The following is a 24,571-nucleotide window of genomic DNA, read 5'->3' on the forward strand; positions in this document are numbered from 1 at the left end:
CACCTCTTGATGTTACCACCACCCACCAGTTGCCCTTACATCTTCAGTGTTGTTTGACTGACACTGAAAATCAGATCAGGTCCCTTCCCAGCTTAAAACCCTCCAACAAGTGCTGGGGAGAGAGCTCAGTTGGTAGAGTGCTTGTCTCGCAAGCACAAGGCCCTGGATTCAATCCCCGGCACTGCAAAAAAACAAACAAACAAATGAAAAAACACAACCCTCCACCAGCTTCCCATTGTGCTTAGGAGAGCTCCTGAACTGTTCTCCACCCAGTCCATGAACGCACGGGCCAAGTCTATAGCTCCGCGCTCCTCACCTGGCACCTGCTTACCCTGAAGGCTAAACTTCATCTGTTGTGACCTTATCTCTGTTCACCATGAGTGCTGGGGCCACAACCTCATTGGTTTTGGGGTTCCCTCTGCTGGGAGCTTTAGACTGCCAGTTTCTGCCCGCTAGCTCCTTCTATTTTCTGGGCCTCAGCTACAGTGTGACTTCCTTAGATGAGACTTCCTTATCCAAAGTTGCTCCCAACCCTCATTATAGCTCTAATCACTATCTAAAAGTATCAAATTTTCATGTTTCTGTGTTCTTAAAAATATACATCTATCCCTCACCACGATGAGAACCTAAGTTCCATGTGGCAGTGATGTTGTCTTATTCCCCACCATATCCAACCCCCATTATCTGGTGCAACTTCCAAAACAAAAGAGCTTCCAATAAATATTTATTGAGTGGGCAGATAAAGGCTTCTATGGTTGTAATGCATCACTGTGTTATAACTACCTAGTTAGAAACTTGTGTCTTTAACGTGTGTGTTTCCACACACATTTCAGACAGAGCACTCATCTCCAAAGTTTATAAAGAACTTCAAAAACTTTACACCCAAAATACAAAATACAAATCAATAAATGGGCTAAGGAAATGGGCAGACACTTCACTGAAGAAGATATACAGGTGATCAACAAATATATGAAAAAGTGCTCATCATCCCTGGTAATTAGAGAAATGCAAATTAAAACCAACCTAAGATTTCATCTAACTCCAATTAGAATGGCTATTATCAAGAACACAAGCAATAGTAAGTGTTGGTGTGGATGTGGGGGAAAAGGTACACTCATACATTGCTGGTGGAGTTGCAAATTGGTGCAGCTACTCTGGAAAGCAGTATGGAGGTTCCTCAGAAAGCTTGGAATGGACCCACCATTTGACCCAGCTATCCCACTCCTCGGTTTATACCCAAAAGACTTAATATCAGCATAGTACAGTGATACAGCCACATCAATGTTCATAGCAGCTCAATTTGCAATTGCTAGATTGTGGAACCAACCTAGATGCCCTTCAATTGTTGAATGGATAAAGAAACTGTGATATATATACATAATGGAATATTATTCAGTCATAAAGAAGAATAAAATTATGGCATTTGCTGGTAAATGGATGAAATTGGAGAATATCATGCTAAGTGAAATAGGCCAAGCCCAAAAAACCAAAGGCCAAATGTTTTCTCTGATAAGTGCATGACAATATATAATGATGGGGGGTAGCGCGGGAAGAGAAGAATGAAGGAACTTTGGATGGTGTAGAGGAAAAAGGGGTGGGAGAGGCTGGGGATGGAAAAAAAAAGTTGCATGTTGAAGGTCATGACATTTTCTCATCCTTTGTGTTTGGCATAATATAATCCATTGCATTGAATGAGTTGATTCCCTGCTCATAGGGACATCTGGCATATTAAGCTGGTATTTTAATGAAGGAAGAGTTTTAGGACCCCAATAAAAAATATTTGGAAGGTAGACCTCGAGGCATCATGGCTGAAGGGAGGGAAGGGTATTTGAATGTTTTCTGGTACCCCCCCACCCCGTTATTTCATGTAGGCCTCTGCAGGTTAGAGCAGCAGCTCTCGAGTCCTTTACGCCCTTGGGCTGTGGGGCATCCAGGAAGTCCTGTCGCCAAGCTCCTGGTCTCAGTCAGGTTTCTTCTCACCAGCCCAACTTCCTCTTACGTTTCAGTTTGCAGATGATATTTCTTTCTTCGGATGTCACTCTGCTCTTTGAGGCAAATCTCTTCCTCGTGTGCTGTGTTCAGCAGTGATTGGCATTCATGCCCATCTCCCAACTGGCCTGGGCGGGCAGAGGCCATATCCCAGGGCCTTGCCCAGTGCCAGTGTGTTCTAAGTGCAGAGTGGACGCTCCTTGGATTCACTGGAATTGAGTAGCATCTGAAATGGGAGGTTTGGTGGGTCCCTGCTGGAGCTGGAGCCTGGGAGAAAGGTAAGTCCTGAGACGGACTCCAAGGCCAGCTCTCCACCCAGACCCGCTTTAGAAGACTGTGGGCTTCAAGGCGTTGTGGGTAAAGGACAGCAGAACCTCTCTCCAGAGGAGAACTGGGAAATTCAGCTTTCCTTTTTCCCTTCAATATGGAGATTCTCTCTCAGGACTGTCTGTCTAGAACAAGCCTGCAATATTCTAGACACTCAATTTTAGTTGTGGCTGCTCTTAATCGCTGCTAGAGAGTGAACCATGTCTCCCGAAATTCACATACTGAGGCTCTCACCCAGTGGGATGTTATTTGGAGATGGGGCCTTTGGAAAGTAATTAGGGTTAGGCGAGGTCGTGAGGGTGGGCCCCCTGGTGGGACTAACAGCCTTTAATGAAGAGGAAAGAGGCTCTTTCCTGGCTCCCTGCCACGTGGGCACATAGCAAGGAGGGAGCTCTCTGTAAACCACAAAGAAAATCCCCCATCAGGAGCCCAGTGAGCAGCTCCTTGATCGTAGACTTTCAGCTAAACCGTCAGAAATCAATGCCTGTTGCTTCGGGCACTCAGATTTTGTTATTGCTGCCCAAACTGACCACGCCAAGCCCCTGGCACATGATGGGCTTGCAGCAAATGTTTCTGACCTCCTCTTCTCCCCTGTCACAGGAAACAGGAAAAGAATTAAAGAAAAATGGGTGCAACTTCTCATCTCCCAGTGAATTTTCATTTGCATGATTTTCAAATTGACTACGGTCTGTATGTCTGAGAAGAAATGAGAGGTGAAGAAAAACCTAGGGAATCCTGACTTTTTTTTATTTTTCATTTTTTAAATAATTAATTAATTTTTTATTTTTACAGACTGCATTTCGATTCATTGTACTCAAACAGGGTGCAACTTTTTGTTTCTATGGTTGTGCATGATGAAGATTCGTACCATTGACTTTCTGAGGTTCTAGAAAACCATTAACAGGAATAGATAGATATGTTTATTTTTATTATTTTGGGGGCTTCAAAACATAACGTCATGATGTGGTTCACCAACGTTGGCTGATAAAAGCTGCCACGAGAATCTTGAAGTGATTTACTCTCCACCGGAAGGTGAACTCAGAGCAGTGAGCACCATACACACGGAATTTCACTTTTTTTTCTCCTGAAAATTCTGAATATTATTAGGCAGGAGGCTTTTGTATTTTGGGATTTTTAAAACACATGTTTTGTAAAATTGAGGCAATCAGGTGTCGTTTGTTTGGTGGTGACTCACACAGGCAGAGCTGTTTTCTCCTGTGTCAGTCTCAGCAGCTCGGCTGTGCAGGAAGCGGGTGCCATGCCGTGAGTCATCTGGAGAGCAGCAGTTTCCTACCCTGGGATCTAAATGCCGGAGACACCACCAGCAAATCAGGTCACAACCCCTCCTTAAGAGGCCTGGACTGGTCAGGGCGGGGTGGGGTGGTGATGGAGGGAGTGTAGAGATGTATCGATAAAGACACAGCACAGTAGGTGGGGATGATACCAGGAAGAGAGTGAAGTAGGGTAGGGGGCTGGGCAGTGAGTGAACAGGGATGAATTTAAATGTGGTAATCAGCTGGGCCTCATCAAGAAGGAACTAATTAAGCAAAAATTATAGAAAGCGAGAGAGTAAGTAAGCTTCAGAGATATTTGAGGGAATAAGGAGAGGGAACAGTAAGTTCAAAGGCCCTGGGGCATGTTCATACCTGACCTTGAACTAGCGGGACTCAGAAGCGGGAGAGAAGGAAAACAGGAAACTAGACAGGGAGGGCCCCAGGGCAAAAGAAAGGGTTTAGGTTTTTACTAGGAGAGATCAGAAACCCCTAGTTGACTGTGGGCAAGGGGTGACATGGTGTGGTTTAAATTTTACCAGAGTCCCTCTGGCTTCTGTGTGCAGAGGGGAAGAGTGAAACAGGACCTGAATTAGGAGATCACCAAACAGGGCGTGCAAATGACTTGGTGGCTTCTGTTGGGTGACAGGGTGGAGTTGAGCTCAGGGAGTCAGACCATGGATGTGTTTGGAAAGGTGAGCCCTCAGGATTTGCTGACAGGGAGGGCTGGTGGGAGACAAAGGGGGATCCAGGACAGCAACAAGCTGTGACCTGAGCAACAGAAGGAACGAGGCGCCCGGTGACAAAGACAGAAATGTCCTCGGAGGTTTAGGGGAAGACTGGAGTTTCCTTTTGGACGTGCTAGATGTGATCTCCCGGTTAGACGCCCAATGCAGATGCCAGGTGAGGTTAGCGTGCGCATCAGGAAGTCGGGAGAGTCCGGCTGGGGATAAATCTGCTGATCAGCTAACGGCCGTATTAAAAGCTCTGTGCCGAGAAATGATTGTGTGGACGATGAGTACAGCCAGAAAAAAGAAAGAAGAGGCAGAGAGAGACAAGGAATCGCTTGTGTCTCTGCTGCTTACGTTCTTCTGGCCAGAACTTCATTACGCGACCGTACCTGGCTGCGAAGGAGGTTGGATGAAATTTCTACTAGGATAACCAGGCACTCAGCTAAAACGCAAGGATTCTACCACTAAAAATAACAAGGAGGGGTACTGAGGGGTAATGAGCAATGGCTTCCAGCCTGGGGTTTATGATGCTCAGTTGAAATAGGATCTTTGTCTTTGCTTTTCCTTTGTTCTCTTTAGGTTGCTGCTGGGTTCTGTGGATAGGCTCTGCCACCCTGGAGTGCAGCCAGGTGGTCAAACCTGGCCTGTGGGACAGAGCGGAGGTGGGGCAAGGAGCACTACCGGGCTTGTGCCGCCTGCAGTGGCAGGGCCAGGATGGTTTGAGAGGCAGCAGCAGACGCTGTCATCGCCCTGTAGGGACCACAGATCTGCTTCTGCAGCTGCTGCCACTCTCGCCTTCCCTACTGCAACCAAGGCAACTGTTGCTGCTTCTCCACCTGCTGCTCAATGGCTCACGGCCATCGATCACTGCTGCTGTTTCTGCCATTGCATGGGCAACTACTACCATCGCTCTGGCAGCTTGTGGCTGCTGAGAATCTCCGAAGGATCTTCCCGTAGCTTCCTGGGTGGTGGTGGTGAGTACCGCCACCATCTCATGCCAGCAGAGGGCACATGGATGCAATGTGCATGTGTTGGTCATGCAGACTCAGGTACCAGGAGCAAAGACCCAGCACCATGGTGCAGAGACTCCACCAGCAACAGCTGACTGTGCACCTGCTCTTTTTGCCTTCACTCTTCATGTCCTTAAAGAACCAATCTGAGCACTGTTTCCCTCAGGCTTGAGCATGAGCCTCAATAAAGGCTTATGGTCTCGTCTCTTGCGTTTCTACCTTGAGCTGGTAACATGAGAAGCTGGTAACAACAGAGACATTAGCACGAAGAGCCACTAACACTGTGCTGATAACACTGAGAGCCAAGAGCCAATAACAGTAAAGGGAACTGTACTTTGCCTTTCTGTGATTTCTATATGAATTGGGCTAAAGAACCCGCAGGCTATTGGTAACCAAACAAAAAGAGGGAACAGAAGGCCAAGAAAGGGTTGACAAGAATAGGAAGAGCAAGAAGATGGGGTTGAGGGGAAAGAAAGTTGGGGGAAGGAAGAGAGGAAGCAAGGAGGATGGAATGCAGGGAAATCAGAACATGGAAGGAAAAGGACAGGTGAAGCAGGCCAAAGAGGAAGGAGGGAAAGCGTTAGGGAAAGATAGAGGGGAGAGGAAAAAGGAGAGAGAGGTGTGACTGAAAAGAAGAGACAAAAGATTAAAATGAAGCAAAGAGGTGGCGAAAATATTCTAAAAAGGGGAGAGTCAGAGGGCTCCAAGATGGTGGAGGTAAGGTAGGCTGTGGATCTCAAATCCTCCTCAGTTTGGAATAAAAGCAGTGAGAGAACAGCTCAATTGGAGAGGCAATGCTCTGATTCACAATATTGAAAAGTCGGGGACTTGGAGACATTAGAAATTCTGGCTACTGGAACAGGAAACAGGAAAGAATTTGCTAAACTGGAACCAGCACCTGCACCATCAGGGCAGGTCTCGGGGGAGAGGTAACGAAGGGAGAGAGAGGGAGGCAAAGTCGGTAAACTTACTTGGAAAGCAGATAGTCAGGCTGAGTTAAGCTGGGAGGGGAACTAACTGCAAAGCCACCTGTGAGGAGAAGTGCTCCACTTTTCTCAGTTTGCTAGTGGAGAACCTTGGCAGGCAGCCATTCTGAAGAGTCCACATCTAAGCTGACAACATGGGAGGCAATGAAATCTCTACAGCTTCATCCCACAGAGAGTACCTAGAGATACCAGCTAATAATAAAGGAAATATATTTGCAGTTGGCCAGCAGAGTAACCTGTGTAGTGGGATTGCTGCAAGCTGGGGGCTGCTGAATCCTCCACATCAGCCTTAGAGTCTGGAGTGGAACAGAGTAAAGATACTGACAGGGAGCCAGACACCTGGTGAGCAGTGCGTGTCTCTTTATGGTGGGCCTCTGCCCAATGCCTCTGTCAGGGAGGGTGGTGCACAGTGTGTGTGTGCATCTCTGCCATTGGCTGCCTCTGTGACTCCCAGTGTTGGCAGTGGCTGCCCCAGGTCCCAGACCCAAGCTCTGGCCACTGCCCCACACCCCAGCCAGTGCCCCACATGGTAATCTCTGGCCACTGCCCTGCACCTTAACTTTTGGGCTAGCCCACACCCCTGCCATGTAGGGTCCTGTCCCAAACCCTGAAAACTACAAGGGTGTTCTATAACTACCAAACCATGCAAAATAAGTGTCTCCATTTGAAATATCTCAACAAGGAGAAAACTGAATCTTTCTATGATCATTGATGCATTTGCTATTTTGTGTGAAGTGTTTTATCTTCTCATTAACTATCTTTTTATGGTTCTAACTAATTTTATGTCTTCTTTCAATTAATAAGATTTTTTTCTTGGTACTTCTTTTCTTCATTCTCATCTCCATTCCCCTCTCTTTTCTCTTTTCCTTCTTTCTCTCCCTCATTTTTCTTTTGTCTCCCTTTCAGCTTCACCCTTTCTTTCTTCTCTCTCTTCTTCCAATAGAACTTAGTATTAAGTATACTATCATTAATGCTTAACTTTTAACCCTGTTTTATACTAATTCTCACCCACTTTTCTCATTGGATAGAGAGTTGTAGATATCATTAATAATACAATTTTTAAGTATATGTTGAAATATGATTTGCTTTTTTAATTATCACTATTACTGGAGGTTGCCTTCTTGAAAAGTGATCCCTCAGTGGGAGGGAGGAGGTGGACAAGGGGAGGTACTGGGGGATTAAACAGATTAAATTATATTATGTGTATTTATGAATATGACACAATGAATCCCACTACTATGCATAATTACTACACACCAATAATTTTTTTTAGAAAGGGGAAATTTGACTAGTGGGCATCTGCTAATTATCTCTGTTTACATGGCAATGATGGCTTGCATTTTACTGTTTTTTTCATAATTAAATTCATCTCACTGATATGCAGTGAGCACCTGAATTTGCTGTGTCCTGAGCTCTGAGCACACAAGAATGACAGACAGCATTTGCTGTCAGAAAGCTCTCAGTCCATCAGGGTCCATCAATTTTTATTTGTTTGTTTGTTTTTTAAGATAAGGCACCAAATGTACAACTTCAAAAAATTAAAAACTTGACTATACCACAATCAAAAACTTTTTGTGCTTCAAATAATGCAATCAAGAAAGTATAAAAACAACCCACAGAACAGGAGAAAATATTTGCAATTCATGTCTACTAAGTGAATCGTATCTAGATAATACATAGAACATTTACAATTTAAAAATAAAAACACAAAAACAATCTAATTAAAAAATGGGAAAATAATTTGAATTAACATTTCACTAAAGAAAATGTACAAACAGCCAACAGACAGGCATAAAGTTGTTCACCATGATGATCCATTAGGGAAATGCAAACCAAAACCACAATGAAGTCCCACATTGTACTCATCGAGTGGACATAATAAAGAAGACAGAAAATGAAAAGTTTTGGTGAGGTTGTGAAGAAATTGTAACTCTTATACATTGCTGGTGGGAATGTTAAGTTGTATAGTTGCTCTGGAAATCTCTTTGACAATTCCTCAAAATGTTGAACATTGACATCATGTAATACATATATACACACACATATATATGTATATATACATATACGTATATATACATCTACATATATATATATACATACACACACACACACACAGAAGGAAAATGAAAACATACCTCAATACAAAACTTATACACGAGTATTCATACCAGCATTATTCATTATAGTCAAGAAAGTGGAAACAGTTCAAATGTTCACCAACTGATGAACAGGTAGATGGCGTGGTATATTCACACCACGAGACATTATTCAACAACAAAAAGGAATGAAATACTGATAAATGTTACAACTTACAGAAACATTGTTAAGTAAAGCATTCGATAAATGAGAGAAGCCAGTCACAAAAGGTCATATATTGTGTGATTCCAACTATGTGAAATGCCAACCTATAGACTTGAAGTAGTTTAGTGGTTGCGTAGAGCTGGGGAGAGTAGGGAAAAGAAGTGGGGAGTGACTGCCAGTGGGTATGGGCTGTTTTTTTTTTTTTTTTTTTTTTAAGGGGCAGGCAACAAAAATGTTCTAATGTTACACTGTGTTTGTGACTATTCGACCCTGTGCATACTCTTTCAGAACTTTGGCTATACAATCTAAATGGGCCAATGGTTTAGTAGGTTAAATATACTTCAGTAAGTTTGTTAAGAATCTTCCAAAAAATAAAAATGTGACATTGCTTATATTCTTTAGGGAGTACCTGCTACAGTCTTCTTTCTCTTTCATTTTCTTTTTAAAATTGGGGAAAGTTAGGTGAAGTCATAGAAAACTATTTAAATTTACCAGAGCTATTATAGTATTATCCAAGTAAAAGGCCACAGAGATGGTGTTAAATGGAGAGACTATATAGTCGTGAGAAAAAGGCAGAGACATTTTGTTGGGAGAAATAAATCATGCTGATTTTTAAGAAGTTGGTAAGTTTGTACATTTTTTGTCATGCACTTGGTCAGAACTCTGGAGTCATGTAGACTAAGGACCAAGGCAAACTGTCACTGTTCTTGAAACCACAGAAGTGTTGAGTGAGTATCAGGAAGGAAGCTTTTTGCGTTAGTAGCAAAGTCTAAAACTATCTACTTCTCTCATTCCTGACATAAACATGCAGACGGCACTGAGAAGGGCAGAGCCAGGAGTAGAGCAACAGCCATACGGACATTTCTTTTATAGGACCCCAAGAACTGGAGCCAACCAGAGAAGGCTGACCAGGGTGATTAGAGGAAAAGAACTTTGTGTCTACTGCACACATCAGTAGTTCTCCACCCTGGCTGCATGTTAGAAACACTTGTGTCCCAGCCCAGGCCACTGACATCAGAACCTCAGCTGGGCCCCAGCTGGTATAATTTAAAAAAATCTTCCAAGGACTCCTGATTTAGCATACAAGGAGCTTAGATGTCCTCACCACATCATAACAATAGCTAAATAGTCAAACAAACTGAAAAATAAACAGCTCTTCTTAGATCCTGCGTGAGGATCCTGGAGTGAGGTTATAAAAAAATGCTTGCCCCCAAACTGGACAGACAGACTTGGCAAACACAGAGAATCACAATTTATAGAAGAAACCCATCTCAGTGGGAACAAGTTCTGGGTCGGAAAACCTAAGCTGCAATTGACAAATTGCTGGAGGTTCAATGTGGGCAATTCTGAAAGAGAATGATGTCAAGAGGACCCAGTCCTGGCAGAGCCCCCATGCTTTGTAAGATCTACCTCCAGGAGCTCTATGGTTCTTACAGTGAAAATTAGAGAAAAAAAAATCCCATCAGGTTCCTAACATGGGATGGATTTTCTCCATTTTGAAATAGGCCAGAGCATTCTGCTCTTCTTAAAAAGCTCAGCCCTCAAGACAATAAACTATTTTCCCAGAATCTAACATACTAGGGTCTTATTAAAATTTAACCAACCCCGTCTCCTCAACCATGGTCTACTCTAACAATCCTGTAAACCTAAGAAAGTGGAAAAAGGAAAAACCTAGACGCACCTGTGAGGTTCACAGGGCACAGACTTAATGAAAGCCTAGGACCTAATCATGGACCTCTGGGATGCTTCCTCTCCTCCCACACCTTATGGCTACACTATAGAAGGCTTATTTACCACATTTTCTTTTACCTAGTAGATTATGTTTAGCTTTCAACAAAAAATTACAAGGCCCACCAAAAGGTGGGGGAGCATGGTTTAAAGAGACATAAGAAGTATTAGAACCAGACCCAGATATGACAGGGATGCTGGAATTATCAGACTATGAATTTAAAACTATCAATAAGATATTAAGGGGTTGAATGGAAAAAGTGGACAACATATGAGAACAAATGGATAATGTAAGTAGAGAGAAATGTTTGAGATAATAAAATAAAAATGACAGATTTCTTTGATGGGATCATTAGTGGATTGGATGTAGCTGAGGAAAGAATCTCTGAGTCTGAGGCTTTATCAATAGAAACCTACAAAACTGAAAAACAAAGAGGAAAGAGACCAGGAAAAAAAAAACAAACAGAACAGAAAATCCAGAAGGCATAACACACACATAAAGTAACAACTAAAAGAACATAAAGAAGGAACAGGTATAAGAAATATTTAAAGCAATAACAGCTGGGAACTTCTCCCACAATAAGAAAAAAAAAGTTTAGAGAATACCAAACAGACAAAAATCCTACAATTATTCACATCATATTCAAACCGAGGAAAATTAAGGATAAAAAAATCTTGAAGGAAGCCAGGGTTAAAAAAATTCTTACTTTAGAGGATCAAAAATAATAATTATATCTGATTTCTCCTGAGAAACATTGCAAGCTGAAGAGAGTACAATGATCTATTTAAAGCCTCAAAAGAAAAAACTCACCAAACAAGAATTCTATAGCCTGTGAAGCTATCCTTCAAAAATAAGGATAAGTAATTTCTTAGACAAACAAAAATTGAGGCAATTTGTTGCCAAGAAATCTTGAAAGAAGTTCTTCAGACAGAAGGGAAAGAATATGGGTCAGAAAAAAAAAAAAGAATATGGGTCAGAAACTCAGAATTATATAAAAAAGGAAGAGCATCAAAGAATGACCAAGTGAAGATCAAATAAAAACTTTTATTTTTCTTATTCTTAATTGATCTAACAGACAACAATACGTTATAAATGATAGCAACAATGTATTTGAGGCTCAAAGGTTATGTATAAGTGAAATGAATGATAGAAATTATATTAAAAATGTGAGGGATATAGTAGGAATATTTTACCACTGTAAGGTACTAACACTACTCAGGAATTGGTATACTATTAATTGAAGCATCTTGAATTAATTGTAAATGTATTTTGCAAAGGCTAAACTCCTAAAAAAAGTAAAAAGAGAAGTGAAATTGCTATGCTAAGGTGAGAAAATGAAATAATACGAAATGCTCAATTAAAATCAACAAAGGCAAAAAAAAAAAAAAAAAAGAGTGGAAGACAAAAATGGGACCAAAGAATTAGAGCAACAAAGAAAAATCAGCAAGAAACATGGCAGATGTTAATCCAGATATATCAATAAACATTTACATATTAGTGGTCTAAAGACACCAATTCAGAGATTGTCAGAGTAGATAAAAAAAACAAGACCCAACTATATTTTGTCTATAAGAAACCAGGTGTCAGAGCAGGGAACATTGATTAGGAATAAAGAGGGGCATTACTTTGTGATAGAGGGGCCAGTTCTCTAGGAAGACACAACTGTTCCTAATGTATAGGTACCCAACAGAGTGTTAGAATAAGAGGCAAAGCCAAAGTTAACTGCAGGGAGATGGAGAGGCTTTCACCACTATAGGGGAGACTCCAACACTCCTCTATCACAAGTAAATCCAGCAGGCGGAAGATCAGGAAAAACACTGTTGAAATCAACACCACCCATCAACTGAATACTCTGCCATCTGTAGGCTACTTCATGTAACAGCGGCAGAATACACTTTCTTCCCAACCACAAAGTAGACTACATTCTGGGCCATTAAGCACATTTTATCAAAATTTAAAGAATAGCCGGGCACGGTGGTACACACCTGTAATCCCAGTGGCTCAGGAGGCTGAGACAGGAGGAATGAGTTCAAAGCCAGTTCTAGCAATGGCGAGGTGCTAAGCAACTCTCTCTAAATAAAATGCAAAATACAAAAACAAAACAAAATAAAACAAAAAAAAACCAGTACTGGGGATTGGCTCAGTGGTTGAGTGTCCCTGAGTTCAATCTCTGGTACAAATAAAAAAAAAATTAGAGAATAAAAAATCTTACATGGTATGCTTTCAGAAATTACACTAGAATTCAAAAACAGAGAGATAGCAGGAAAACCCCCAAAACTTTAAGAATAGGAAACACGTTCTCTCAAGTTAGTCCCCAGAAGACTTTAGGAGGTACCTGTTATCAACTCCATTTCATACACGGGGTATTGGGTCTTGAGGAGGGTGAGAAATTCTGAGATCACAGAGTTACTCAGGAGTAAAGGTGGGAGCCAGCCTGCCTTGTGGAAAACCTTGAGCTCTGAAGGCATGCCAGCAGAGCCTCCTGGTCTGGATGGGGGTCAGGGGACAGTCATGTGCCAAAGCCCCTGGAGGAGACTGTCTGGCCCATGTTCTTGATGCGGGATGGGAAGTGTCATGTCCACTGATCTCTTAATTGGAAAAGATCCCAGGAGCCTCTGGGAAGCTACGTGTTGCTGCCCCTGAACCCCTTCTCTTAAGAGGAGCGTGGTAGGCCCACAGTGGTGAGTATGGACTTGATTTATTTTGCCTAGTGACCCACAGCCCTGATGGAGGTGTAGGGGTAAGGACTGGCACTCTGAAGTGCTACGTACGTGGGCCACCCCCTTCTTGGATTGACACTTGGGACAGTTGGAGCCACTCGAAATGAGGGGCAGATATTTTGTTATAGTTCTGTAGAAAAGGGGGAGATTTCATATCACCCTCTGACACAAGCATCTGCAAAGACTTCTCTGAGGGTGAAGGCAGATCTCTCAGTTCCTCTTGTTCTTTCTTCTTTCCTCTTCCTCTTGCGGTCACTCTTTAGCGTGAATGGGTTGTTTGTGCTTCCTAAAAAATAAAAAAGCTCTTAAAGCATCAAGAATTATTGGAACATAAAAAGTTTCATTAGGAAAACAGCATTTGAAGAACAATTTTTAAATTAAAAAAAAAAAGAAAACAGCATTTGATATTTCTTCTTTCTTGTGCTATCACAATTGTACTTGACGGTTGATTTGATTTTCTGGTAATAGCACTGCCTAAGGTCACCAAAGGCATAAACTTCACAGTCTGTTTCTTCTACATTCCCAGCAACCTGCACAATCCATTCACTCATGCATGCAATACATACCGACGGGGCAACTAGTACATGCATGCCACAGTGTTCAGTGCTGGCGGTACAGAGAAAAACAGGACACACCTCTGTCCTCAAAAGTACGTGATCTAGGTCTGTAAGGGTGTAAGATCACTATTTATCCTGTTAATAAAAGCGGGATCATTAGTATAAGTCACACTTTCTACTCTTTGCTCCCTCCAAATCAGACCATTATTTTATTATTTTCTCCTTTATCTCAAGTCTCTTTTTTTTTAACTTTAAACAAATTTTTATTACACAAAGGTTGCACATAATTGGATATTTCTTCTACTTTGTACACAATTATTCTTATTCTCCAGAAAGGCTGCTTCTGAACTTCTCATCTGATGATGGCAAGCACTAAAATCCTGTTTTTAGCAGAATAGTAGTAGAAATGCCTCAGTGATTTAAGTTGAAAGCAGTACACTGGTACATGGCTCTTGCACCCAGTATCAGGAATGTACAAATGTCTTTTTATTCAAAAATACAAAATAAATTATCTGTAGGCATGGACAATGACAGCAGTAAACCATTATATGTTGTCAACTGAAACCAGTAACTGATGGTTATAGTGATTTTCTTAAACATCAACCAGCCTTTTCTTCAGTCATTTTCTTCACTGACTTCTCTGAAGTTATTGGTGAGGAACCCTGCCTTGAGCTTCCTGTCACAGTTCATTAATAATGGTAAAGCATTATTCTGAGAGTTAGAACATGCCACCTCCCATACCACCTCCCATTCCACCCATTGCACCCATTCCAGGGTCCTTTTCCTCTTTAGGAATTTCTGTAACTACAACTTCTGCTGTAGTTAACAGAGAAGCAACTCCAGCAGCATCCAGTAGAGCAGTTCTTACAACCTTTGTTGGGTCAGTGATTCCTTTTTCCACCATATTCACAAAATCTCCAAGCATAGCATCATAACCAACTTCTGAGGAACTCTGCAGAATTTTCTCAACTATCAGAGATCCTTCAACACCTGCATTCTTAGCAATGGTCATTGCAGGAATTTTGAGTGTTCTTTTAATGATTTCTATGCCAATTTTTTGATCTTCATTAGCTGGAGTTAGTGAGTCCAAGACTGGAATGCACCGAAGCAGAGCACAACCCCCACCCAGAACAACGCCTTCTTCAACAGCAGCTCTTGCAGCATTGAGGGCATCTGTAACTCTGTCTTTCTTTTCATTCACTTCGACATCACTTGTCCCACCAACCTTCAGCACAGCTACTCCATCTGAAAGTTTTGCCAGTCGTTCATTTAGTTTTTCCTTTTCATATTCACTAGTTGTGGTTTCTAATTGTTCTGCAATTTCTTGAATACGCTTTTCAATTTGAGCTTTATCACCTTTTCCTTTCAAAAGCATGGCATCATCTTTGGTGACAATGACCTCTCCAACTTTTCCTAAGTCGTGAGGCTGAACATCTCCAATATTTAGGGTCAAACCCTCCTCACCAAACACTGCCCCCAGTAGCAATAGCCATATCTTTAAGTTGGTTTTTTTCTGTTGTCACCAAAACCTGGAGCTTTAACTGCAACAACCTGAAGACCAACTTTTAGCCTGTTCAAAACAAGTGTACTTAGAGCTTCTCCATCAACATCTTCAGCAATTATGACCAAGGGTTTCTGGTGAGCATTGGCAATTTCAAGAGCAGGTACGATGGACTGGACACTAGATATTTTCTTTTCACTCAATAGAACATAAGCATCCTGGAATTCACATTTCTGACCTTTTGATGTATTAATGAAGTAGGGAGAAATATAACCTCGATCAAACTTCATGCCTTCGATAATTTCTAATTCATCATTGAGTGTTTTTCCATCCTTTACTGTGATCGCACCCTTTCTTCCAACCTTTTTCATTGCGTCAGAAATGATGTTGCCAATTTCTTTGTCTCCATTTGCAGATATCGTAGCAACCTGGGCAATTTCTTCAGGAGTTGTCACAGGTTTAGACTGCTTCTTAAGTTCCTCAATTACAGCATCAATGGCTAACATCACACCTCTTCTGATTTCCACAGGATTAGCACCTTTGCTAATCTTCTCGAAGCCTTCCTTCGCAATAGAGCGTGCCAGTACAGTAGCAGTGGTGGTACCATCCCCGGTCTCTTCATTTGTGTTATTGGCAACATCCTGAACAAGTTTAGCTCCAATATTTTTGTATTTATCCTTTAAATCAATTGACTTTGCAACAGTCACACCATCTTTTGTTACTTTGGGACTTCCCCAACTCTGTTCAGTAATTACCGTTTTTCCCTTTGGCCCCATTGTAACAGTTACAGCATCGGCTAAAAGGTCTACACCTTGAAGCATTAAGGCTCGCGCAACCGCACCAAATTTTACATCTTTGGCATAAGCCCGAGTGAGATGAGGAGCCAGTGCCCTAGACACTGGTCTCATCTGGCGAAGGACTGTGGGTAATGGAAGCATTTCTGCGGGGCGTTGGCAGCGAGTGCACGCGGCAAGGCAGGCCGTCTGGGGTGAGTGAGGGCTATCTCAGGTCTCTTATGGAGGTGGTCTCAGGCTGAAGGAGTCACACTCCAGGTCTGTGTCATGTGATTTAGAAAAATCTTATTCTATGTATTCAAGTGATCCCATTTTTCCTTAGTCAAACAAGGATATACATTAATTTTTCTTTTTTCAACTCAAAACTAATTCATGGGTTTGCTTAATTCTACATTGTGATTTTTCCATGGGAATTGATTTTCATGTTGCTGAATACGACTGATGTCACCAGGAGGACTATGGAAGGAAAGGGCATTTTAGACAATCATGTTTGTTGGAGAGAGAGAAAGAGAGAGAGGAGAGAGAGAGGGAAAAGAAAGAAATGAACCTGGAAGCTTGCATTGGGGTCACATTATCCATGGCCTTGTGTTCTCCAAAAAAGAATGGAAGTTTTTTCATTCAGGAAAAGAAGGGGGATACATAGTTTTCTACATGGAACAGATCAGAGTTGGTCTTGAGGTGTGGGGTGAAGTAGAATGTGTTGGGTGTGTGTGGAGAGAGGAGCAAAGAGGCTAAGACTAGTAGGTGACTTCCCAGTGCTGGTGACACAGGTGAACTAGGCTGGATAGAAAGATACCTCCAGGACCAAATCACTAGGACTTCCTGCTTCCACAGCTGAAGTGCAGGAGGCAAGGCTGTGGGATGTGCTGAAAATGATGCTTATGTTTTCTATCTGGGCTTGAGAAATGGAGTGAAGGAGCCAAATCCAGTTTGGGATCTATTAAATTTGTACTGTCCCATGATGTAATGGGAAATTCGGATTCTAAGCTTGGAGGAGATATGGGGAGTAGGGGTTTCTATCCAATGGGAGAATGTGCATTGTAAGAAGAGAAATTCAACAGTAGAGTCATGGGAGCCCAATATCAGTGGAAGAAGCAGGAGAAGTTAAGGAGACTGAGAAAGGATAATCAGAAAGATATGGCAAGAAGACAGTGGTGTTCCCAAGGGTCTCGGAGCAGTGATGGCATCGGAGTCCTGATTCTGAGTTCCACATTCTTTTCTTTTCTAGGGAGGTTATTCTAAGGACTGTAGTAGGCAGTCTTTGTTGTGGCCACACCTAATCCCTGAAACCCATTAATATGCTGCCTTATATGGAAAAAGGAATTTGGGAGATGGAATCAAGGATAAGAACCTTAAAACAGAGATTATCCTGGATTATCCAGGGGCTCTTACAAGGGTATTTGGGAGGCAGAGGAGGAAGGAGGAGAGGAGTGAGGTGGTAGAGGCAGGAGAAACTGAAAGCATGAGAGGAACTTGATTTGCCAGCACTGATCCTAAAGATGGGGGAGGAAAGGAGGAAGGAGGCCATGAGCTAAGAAATGCAGGTGGCTTCTGAGTGACTGCGAATGGCTTGAGATGATGCCAGCAAAGGGATCTCATAGCTACTCCTGCGAGGACTGGGTTTTGCCAGCAACTTGAATCAGCAAGGAAGAGGCTCCATCCCAGGACTTCCCAGGAAGGAACACATCCCTACTGACACCGTGACATCAGCCCAGTGAGTCCCAGGTTAGACTTCTCTTTCTTTTTTTTTTCCTAAATAGAAGGTGGGCGGGGTTGGCTGGCCAGAGCTGGTTGTCACGGTCCCCTTAAAGACATGTTCTTAAGTTTACCACAGTCTCTACCACTCCCTGTTGCCTCTCATGGGCTGCTTTACTCATTTATGTCACCTCCTGCACTCTCTAGGGGATCACCTTTGTGATAGCAACCTAAACTGGTGTTAGAACATGTTAGAACTGGCATCTCTCAAGTGACAGTATGAGAAATCTGAAGAAGTAATCAACAAGGCTTGATGAAAGAGCAGATTCTTTTCCTATCTGGGGGTGGTCCTAGCAAGTGTCACCAGCCCTTTTAAATAATTTGGTTGTGTGTCCTTCCATACCTGCATCTGTGTATACTCAAGGTGAATGTGGAGAGGGAGGCAATTAAGAAATGGGAAAACTCAGTTTAAAGTGAGTCAGTTACACTCCTTTTTCATTCTTGAGTTGAATCTGCCTCCTGTCAATCTGTGGGTTCAGCCATGCCTGAGTCCCATACCTGAGGGCTTTTAGGCATGTGACCCTGGGTCAGTATTTTACTGGATCAATCACCTTGTTGCTGGCTTTACATTCTCTGTAGTCCAATGAGCAGGGCTCTTGATATGCTTCTTTTTTTTTTTTTTTTTTGGTCCTGGGGGATTGAACTCAGGGGTGCTTTACCCTCTGAGTCACATCTCCAGCTCTTTTTATTTTATTTTGAGGTGGGGTCTCTCTAAGTTGCTGAGGGCCTCACTAAATTACAGAGGTCAGCTTAGAGGTTGACTTTGAACCTGCGATCCTCCTGCCTCAGCCTCTGGAACCACTGGGATTAGAGGTGTGCACCACCATGGCCCATTGACTTGTTCCTTGTTGATCAAGCTCTTTCCTGGTACCTCAGTTCCATAACTGGACTCTTCTCCTTTCCTTTCCCGGCATCACGTCTAAGTCTTGGCCTGATTTTTAGGTATTCTTTTTCTTAACCACTTTTCCTTTGATTAACTGAAGTCCTGCTTTGGAGACCTGCCTCTGTCCTCATTTGCTGCTTCGAGGCCTTCCTCTGGAATGCTTGCCTGGCTGGGCCTTCTTCCTGGAGCCCCAAGGCACCCCCAGCTTCCTTGCATACCCCACACCTCCTCTGAAGTCTTGTCTGCCCACAGTCTAGGACTTCCTGAAATGACAGCCCCACTAGGTGATGTCAGCCCTGTTTGGACATCACAACATTTTCATCTTTTGGAAAAGTCTAGGAAATAAAGCACATCAGCCTAGCAGTGCACTTTGGCTGGAAAATTGAAAGGACTCTCCAATAAGATTTCTAGTCCTGCTGAATTCTGCAACCTACAGAGATGTCAAGCCAACCTCTCCTCAGTTATCTCCAGGTCTGAGACTGTTCAGGGAACCATGCCATTGTACTTGTGACGTTTTTTAAAAGATAGAAAATGAGCCTAGTTACTCTAAACATTAAGACTAGTGTTCAAGTCTTTAGGTTAATAACTTTACAAGGAACCTATGAGTCAGCAAGTGAGCAGAATTCCAGGGCAGAGCTATCTATTGGGCATGAAAGTTTGCATGGGTGGCTACCATAGAACAGGAGCAGAAGAGTGTGCAGACTGCCATTTATCAAGATCCCAAGTGATCTTGGGAAAGTGACTTGCCTTCTCTGTGCATCAGTTTTTTCTTCATCTCTTTGAAAACAATTGACTTCTGACATGGTTGCTCAGAGGGTGGTTGTGATGACTTACTGAGACAATGGATGAGAGATTTCAGCATTAAAAGACCCCCCTCTGTTATTGCTGCTGAGAATAACAGTCCCTTGCTTCCCATTGTGTTCAATGACATTTCCACCCATTGGTCACGCGATTCTTTAACAACCCTGAGCCAGGGTTCGCACAGGGCCATGCAGCTGCAGAGTGAGCCTGAGAGCCCAGGAGCCCAGCTCACTGTGGAAAGACCATCTCCAAGAGGACTCTCAGGCTCAGCGAGGCCAGGAGCACTCTCTTATGCTCTCTGCCCACATCTTACCCACTACAGTATGCTTCTGCCATGTCTGAGCTGTTGTTCTAGTCACTTCTTGATTTTTCTAGGGGTAGATGGCACAGGGCATTTCATTTCTGACCAGAAAAGGTTCTGCTAGCGTTGGGAGGCCTCTGAGAGATGATTTGCCTCAGTGGGGCTTGACTTGATTATTTTTCTTTTTGGGTTGGGGCAATTTTTGTCTCAAAGGAGAGAAAGAATAGCCAGTTATCACAATGGCAACAAGACGACTGGAGTTGTTCTGTCTTCTAGTTTATTGTCATTTTTTTTTTTTTCTAAGAAATAACCATGGCCAGACCTAGAACTCCTTGCCTTCAGGATGGGGCTTCCCGGAGGCTCATTCTCATCTTCCCACAGTTTTTAACCTCTAAGACTATGCATTTCTTTCCCAGTGTAAAGAGCTTCAGAGTTACCCAGATGATTCCCAGGCACCACCACTAGCCAATGACACCCAGGAAGCTCCAAGTCTTTACTGGAGCTTTGAAGTTGGTCAGAGAAAGTGGAATGGTTGCCAAGAAAATAGGCCTGCCATCCTCGGAGGTGCTGTCTATAACCTTGAACTTCAAGCACCTCTGCTCGGCTGTGGTTTCCATGACCCCTGAACCCTAACTTAGCATCAGTTTCACTTTTGATGACTGCACAGAAGTGAGTTGGACTGAATCTGATTTTGGTAGGCTCAAATCCTTTCTATCCTTATTGCCAATGTCCTGCCACAGAGCACAGCTTTGCTTTCTTTCCTACCTTACACATCTTATCCTAAAGAGCTAGATCAAGTGGGAGGTTGGGAATAATCATCTGGAACACTCTTTCTTCAGCAATAGTGTTCTGTTAGAAAGTGGGGCAGGGACTCCAGCTTCCTAAAAGTGCCTGTCCCAGTTCAAGGTGAGCAAGGACCCCCCTCAGAGAATTCCCTCCCTAGCTGACCCTATTCCAGGTGCCCCGCAGAAGCAGCAAGGTCAGCCAGGTTCTACATGTGGGAGTGTTGGAATGCGGAGTCTATTTCATCTCCCATTGTATTCTTGGACAGAGCACCTCTGAACTGAAGATTTCCAGCTTATGCCTACCCCTGGACAGGAAACAGCTGCACGGAAGATGTTCTCAGTTGGGTAAGGTTGCCAGATGAAGCTAGACAAATACAAAGAAAAACTTGGTTAAAACTCATGACACAGACTCCATCACTTGGGGACCTGTAGTCTGGGGAGGAACATTCAGGAGAACTTCCAGGGAACCCTCCAGGGGAGGTGTTGGGAAAGTAAGGGTAGAACCGTGATGTTCCAGAGATATTCAGGAGATCTGGTTTTCATGCTGTATTATTTTTTGTCTCTACTATATAGACACAGGGAAGTAAAATAAGATTAGGCCAGATGAACTCTAGACTCACAAGACCTTAGGACTGTTTGGACCCCAAGGGTCCTGGGCAACATTCCATAGTGACCTCCCCCATTTAGTTATGACAGAACATACAAAGTGCAGTTCATTCAAGCTGGCATTTCATGCCTATGAGAAGCAGAAAATCAGTATCCCCACCTTCTTTTCCAATTAAAAACTGATCATTAGTATAGAAAGGAAAGGTTTATTGGGAGAGGTCATATGGAAACTAGGTAGGTCTACTGCTTCAGAGTGGGGTTGACTCTTTGTCAATAAAACTGGGGGGAAAAGATATAACATGCCCCCAACACGGTAGGCAAGGACCATGGGGTTTGCTACAGGGATGAGAAGTCAGTAGCAGGAGCCTCCAGAAAGAGGACACATAGGACAGAAGCACTGTTCAAGCCAGCAGTTGGTCTTGGTGTGTGGGGAAATAGCTACTGGTAGTCTCTTAAGGCTTGTGCCTCATGCCTGAATTGGGCAGAAGAGTTAGCAGAGACAGAGAGAAGCTGAAGGTAGCTGTGTCAAGGGGCTAAAGAAGAATCAAGAAAACACAATTATTCAGATAATAGTTGTGTGTGGAGCCCAGGAAGTAGGCCAGGAAGAACCACTTTTCTCCCCATCTCTGCCACTCACAAGCTCACAACCTCGAGCAAGTCACTTTCTGCTTTGGGGTCTCAGTTTCCTTCTCATCAATTAAGTGGGTAGGCCCAGTTGGCCTAGGCCAGCCTCTAATTGAGTAGTAGTGGACTCTTGAGAGCAATGGATTTCCAACTCACAATTTTGGACTGAACTTGTATCCCCTCGCTGTTGAGGCCCAAACCACTCCACACCTCTGAGCAGGGTGAACCTTAGGATGCCTTGGTCTCCTGGGGAAGGAGGAAAGGAGTATGTTAAAAACCCTACGACACCTAAGATGATGAATCTTCCTAAGCAAGCAAAAAGCCCTTCTCTAACATTTCTCACATTGCAGGATGTAAGTGATAAGACATGATCTAAATACAAACCTTTGTATCTTAAATCCAGCACTGAGTGGGAAGAATCCTCAAAGTCCCTCAACCCATTTGAGGATTCTCTGGGTCTGGACCCTGATTCCTTAATTCTGGAAATTCCATTACTGCCTTCTCTCTTTTGATATCAGAGAAGATTTAGGGATTTACTTCGCTGAACTTAGTTACAGTAAATATGCCGGAGGCTGGGAGCTCTTCGGTTACCACTAGAGAGCACGGTCTCCTTCTCTGCATGAATATGGATTACTTGCCTTGCCTATCTGCTTCTCTCTCTTTAACCCTTTCCATTTTCTTTGTTGTCCTCCATCCCCACCTGACACTGTCTAGGGGTGCTGGGTCCATGTCTCCATTCCACAAAGAATTGAAGAACAGGACACAGAGACAGCAGGCAAGCAGCAGGTTTATTGCAAAAGTGACAGAGATAGACTTCTCCGAAGAGAAGGGCCCTGGAATCTGGTGGAGGAGTTTTGGCTTGTTCTTTTCATGGTCTCTGGAATTTCTTCCTTTCCTTATCTCCTCCCCTGTCCATACTCTCCTCACTATTATTGATCCGTGTCCCCTCTGTCCACACGCCTGTTTTAGTTTTTCTATCGGATCCCCCACCTTGGAGCACAAGTACAAAAGTATCTGACTGGGTCCACCCGTTGTGCCCACGAGCACTTCTGTTAACCAGGAAGTTGACCTCATTAGAAGACCTTCTCCAGGCTCCTTTGTTTTGCCCTGACTTCCGTGCTCGCCATCTTGCCCTGACTGCCTGAGCCCTTCTATATCTCCAGTTCCCATCTCAGTGAATACCCTGATTACTCTTGGAAGTTGGGTTGATGACTGCTTTAGCTATTTCAGGCTGACAAGGGGTGTCATTAGAGTAATCAGGATATCCTTCTGAGGAAGTTCTAGGGCAAGAGGGAAGCAGCAGGCTGGTCCAGAGGCCAACACTGATGATACACCTCAGTGGGTCTCTCAGTGGGTCCGTGTTAGAAGTCTGGAGTGATGTCCATTAGGGTCTCCGTTTGTAATACCATCTGAAGTTTTGTTGTATCATCCTCTATGATCTAGTTGGTATCCTTGTGTTACAGCCTGTTGAGCCTCTTCCATCGAGTACTGAGGGCATTCAGAGGACAGAAAAGAATTTTCCCATAGGAGAAGGGCAACTGTGGAACCCTGTAAAGCAACTGCCTTGGCTGCTACATCTGCTGTCCTATTTCCTTTAGTTAGTGTGTTCTCTCCCTTGTGATGTCCAGGAACATGGATAACTGCTACCTGAGAGGGCAGGAAGATCGCCTCTAAGAGGCAAAGACTCTCCTTGGCATGCTTAACAGAATCGCCTCTAGCAATAAGCAATCCTTGCTCTTTCCGGGTAGCTTTGTGAGCTTGAAGTATATGGAAGGCATATTTAGAATCTATTGACTCTCTCATCTTTAGAAAACTCCAGTGCCCAGGTGAGGGTAACTAATTCTGCCAGCTAAGCACTGGTAATTAGTAGGAAGTGACCCTGACTCAAGAACCTCAAAATCTGTGCCTATTGCATATCTGGATCTCCAAGTCCCATCAATCACGGATGAACTCCCATGGGTGTATAGAGTGAGATCAGGATTAGCTATAGGATGATCAGATATATCTGGTCTGGCTGCACAAGTTAACATTAAATCTTCTTCACAAGAATGGAAAGGTCTTTCCACTATCTCAGGTAAGAAAGAAGTTGGATTGAGGTTATGAAAAGTCCTCTTTTAGGGAGTCCTCTTTTACAGAACCATTTGATCAGGGGTAACTATTCTGATAAGAGGGACAAGATCTCCACATAAGGAAATGTGAATTAGGAGCGACTTTGTCTCAACTGACATGTGGTGTTCCCATAAGGAGGAAAAGAAATGTTGCTGATTCTGTCGTGGACTGTGGGGCCCATTATTCGTGTTTCTGTCTGAGAGGTGAGAAGGAGAAAAAAAACCAGTCGGTCTGGGAATTCGGCAGTGCTAGTCCTGGCTGGGGGCTTCCTGGCCTCAAAGAGCCACAGAAGTGATGGCTGATCAGTGGTCACTTTCCAGGTCTCATCAACTATTTAGCATGATTGTTACTAACCTTTGATTTGATGGTTTCTATCTCGGACGAGCCCCCAGTTCTGTTACCGCCTGGGGTTGCTGGGTTCATTGTCTCCATTCAGCAAAGAATTGAAGAACAGGACAGAGACAGCAGGCAAGCAGCAGGTTTATTGCAAAAGTGACAGAGACTTCTCCCGTGGCTTGTTCTTTTCATGGTCTCTGGAATGTCTTCCTTTCCTTATCTCTTCCCCGTCCGTGCTCTCCTCACTATTATTGATCGGTGCCCCCTCTGTCCACATGCCTGTTTTAGTTTTTCTATTGGATCCCCCACCTTGGAGCACAAGTACGGAAATGTCTGTCTGATTGGGTCCCTCCTTGTGTCCACGAGCACTTTCGTCAACCAGGAAGTTGCCCTCATCAGAAGACCCTCTCCAGGCTCCTTTGTTCTGCCCCTGGCCCGACTTCCTCACTCAACAT

The 24,571-nt window shown here is 43.4% G+C and overlaps 1 protein-coding gene and 1 pseudogene across 1 annotated transcript in view; both read right to left on the minus strand.

Annotated features, from left to right (window-relative positions):
• Window positions 1–13,859: 13,859 nt before the first annotated feature.
• On the minus strand, window positions 13,860–16,060 carry LOC124962080 (60 kDa heat shock protein, mitochondrial-like; annotated as a pseudogene).
• Window positions 16,061–20,740: 4,680 nt separating this feature from the next.
• Rgsl1 (regulator of G protein signaling like 1) overlaps window positions 20,741–24,571 on the minus strand; it is a 68,896-nt gene continuing 65,065 nt past the window's right edge. The window contains exons 21-22 of the mRNA XM_047519985.1: window positions 21,828–21,917; window positions 20,741–20,805 (exon numbers count right to left, since the gene is read on the minus strand). Coding sequence (XP_047375941.1) covers window positions 20,741–20,805; window positions 21,828–21,917 — 155 coding nt within the window. The remainder of the gene's footprint in view (window positions 20,806–21,827; window positions 21,918–24,571) is intronic.

Source organism: Sciurus carolinensis, chromosome 12 (genome assembly GCF_902686445.1).
Source record: "Sciurus carolinensis chromosome 12, mSciCar1.2, whole genome shotgun sequence".
Lineage (NCBI taxonomy): Eukaryota > Metazoa > Chordata > Mammalia > Rodentia > Sciuridae > Sciurus > Sciurus carolinensis.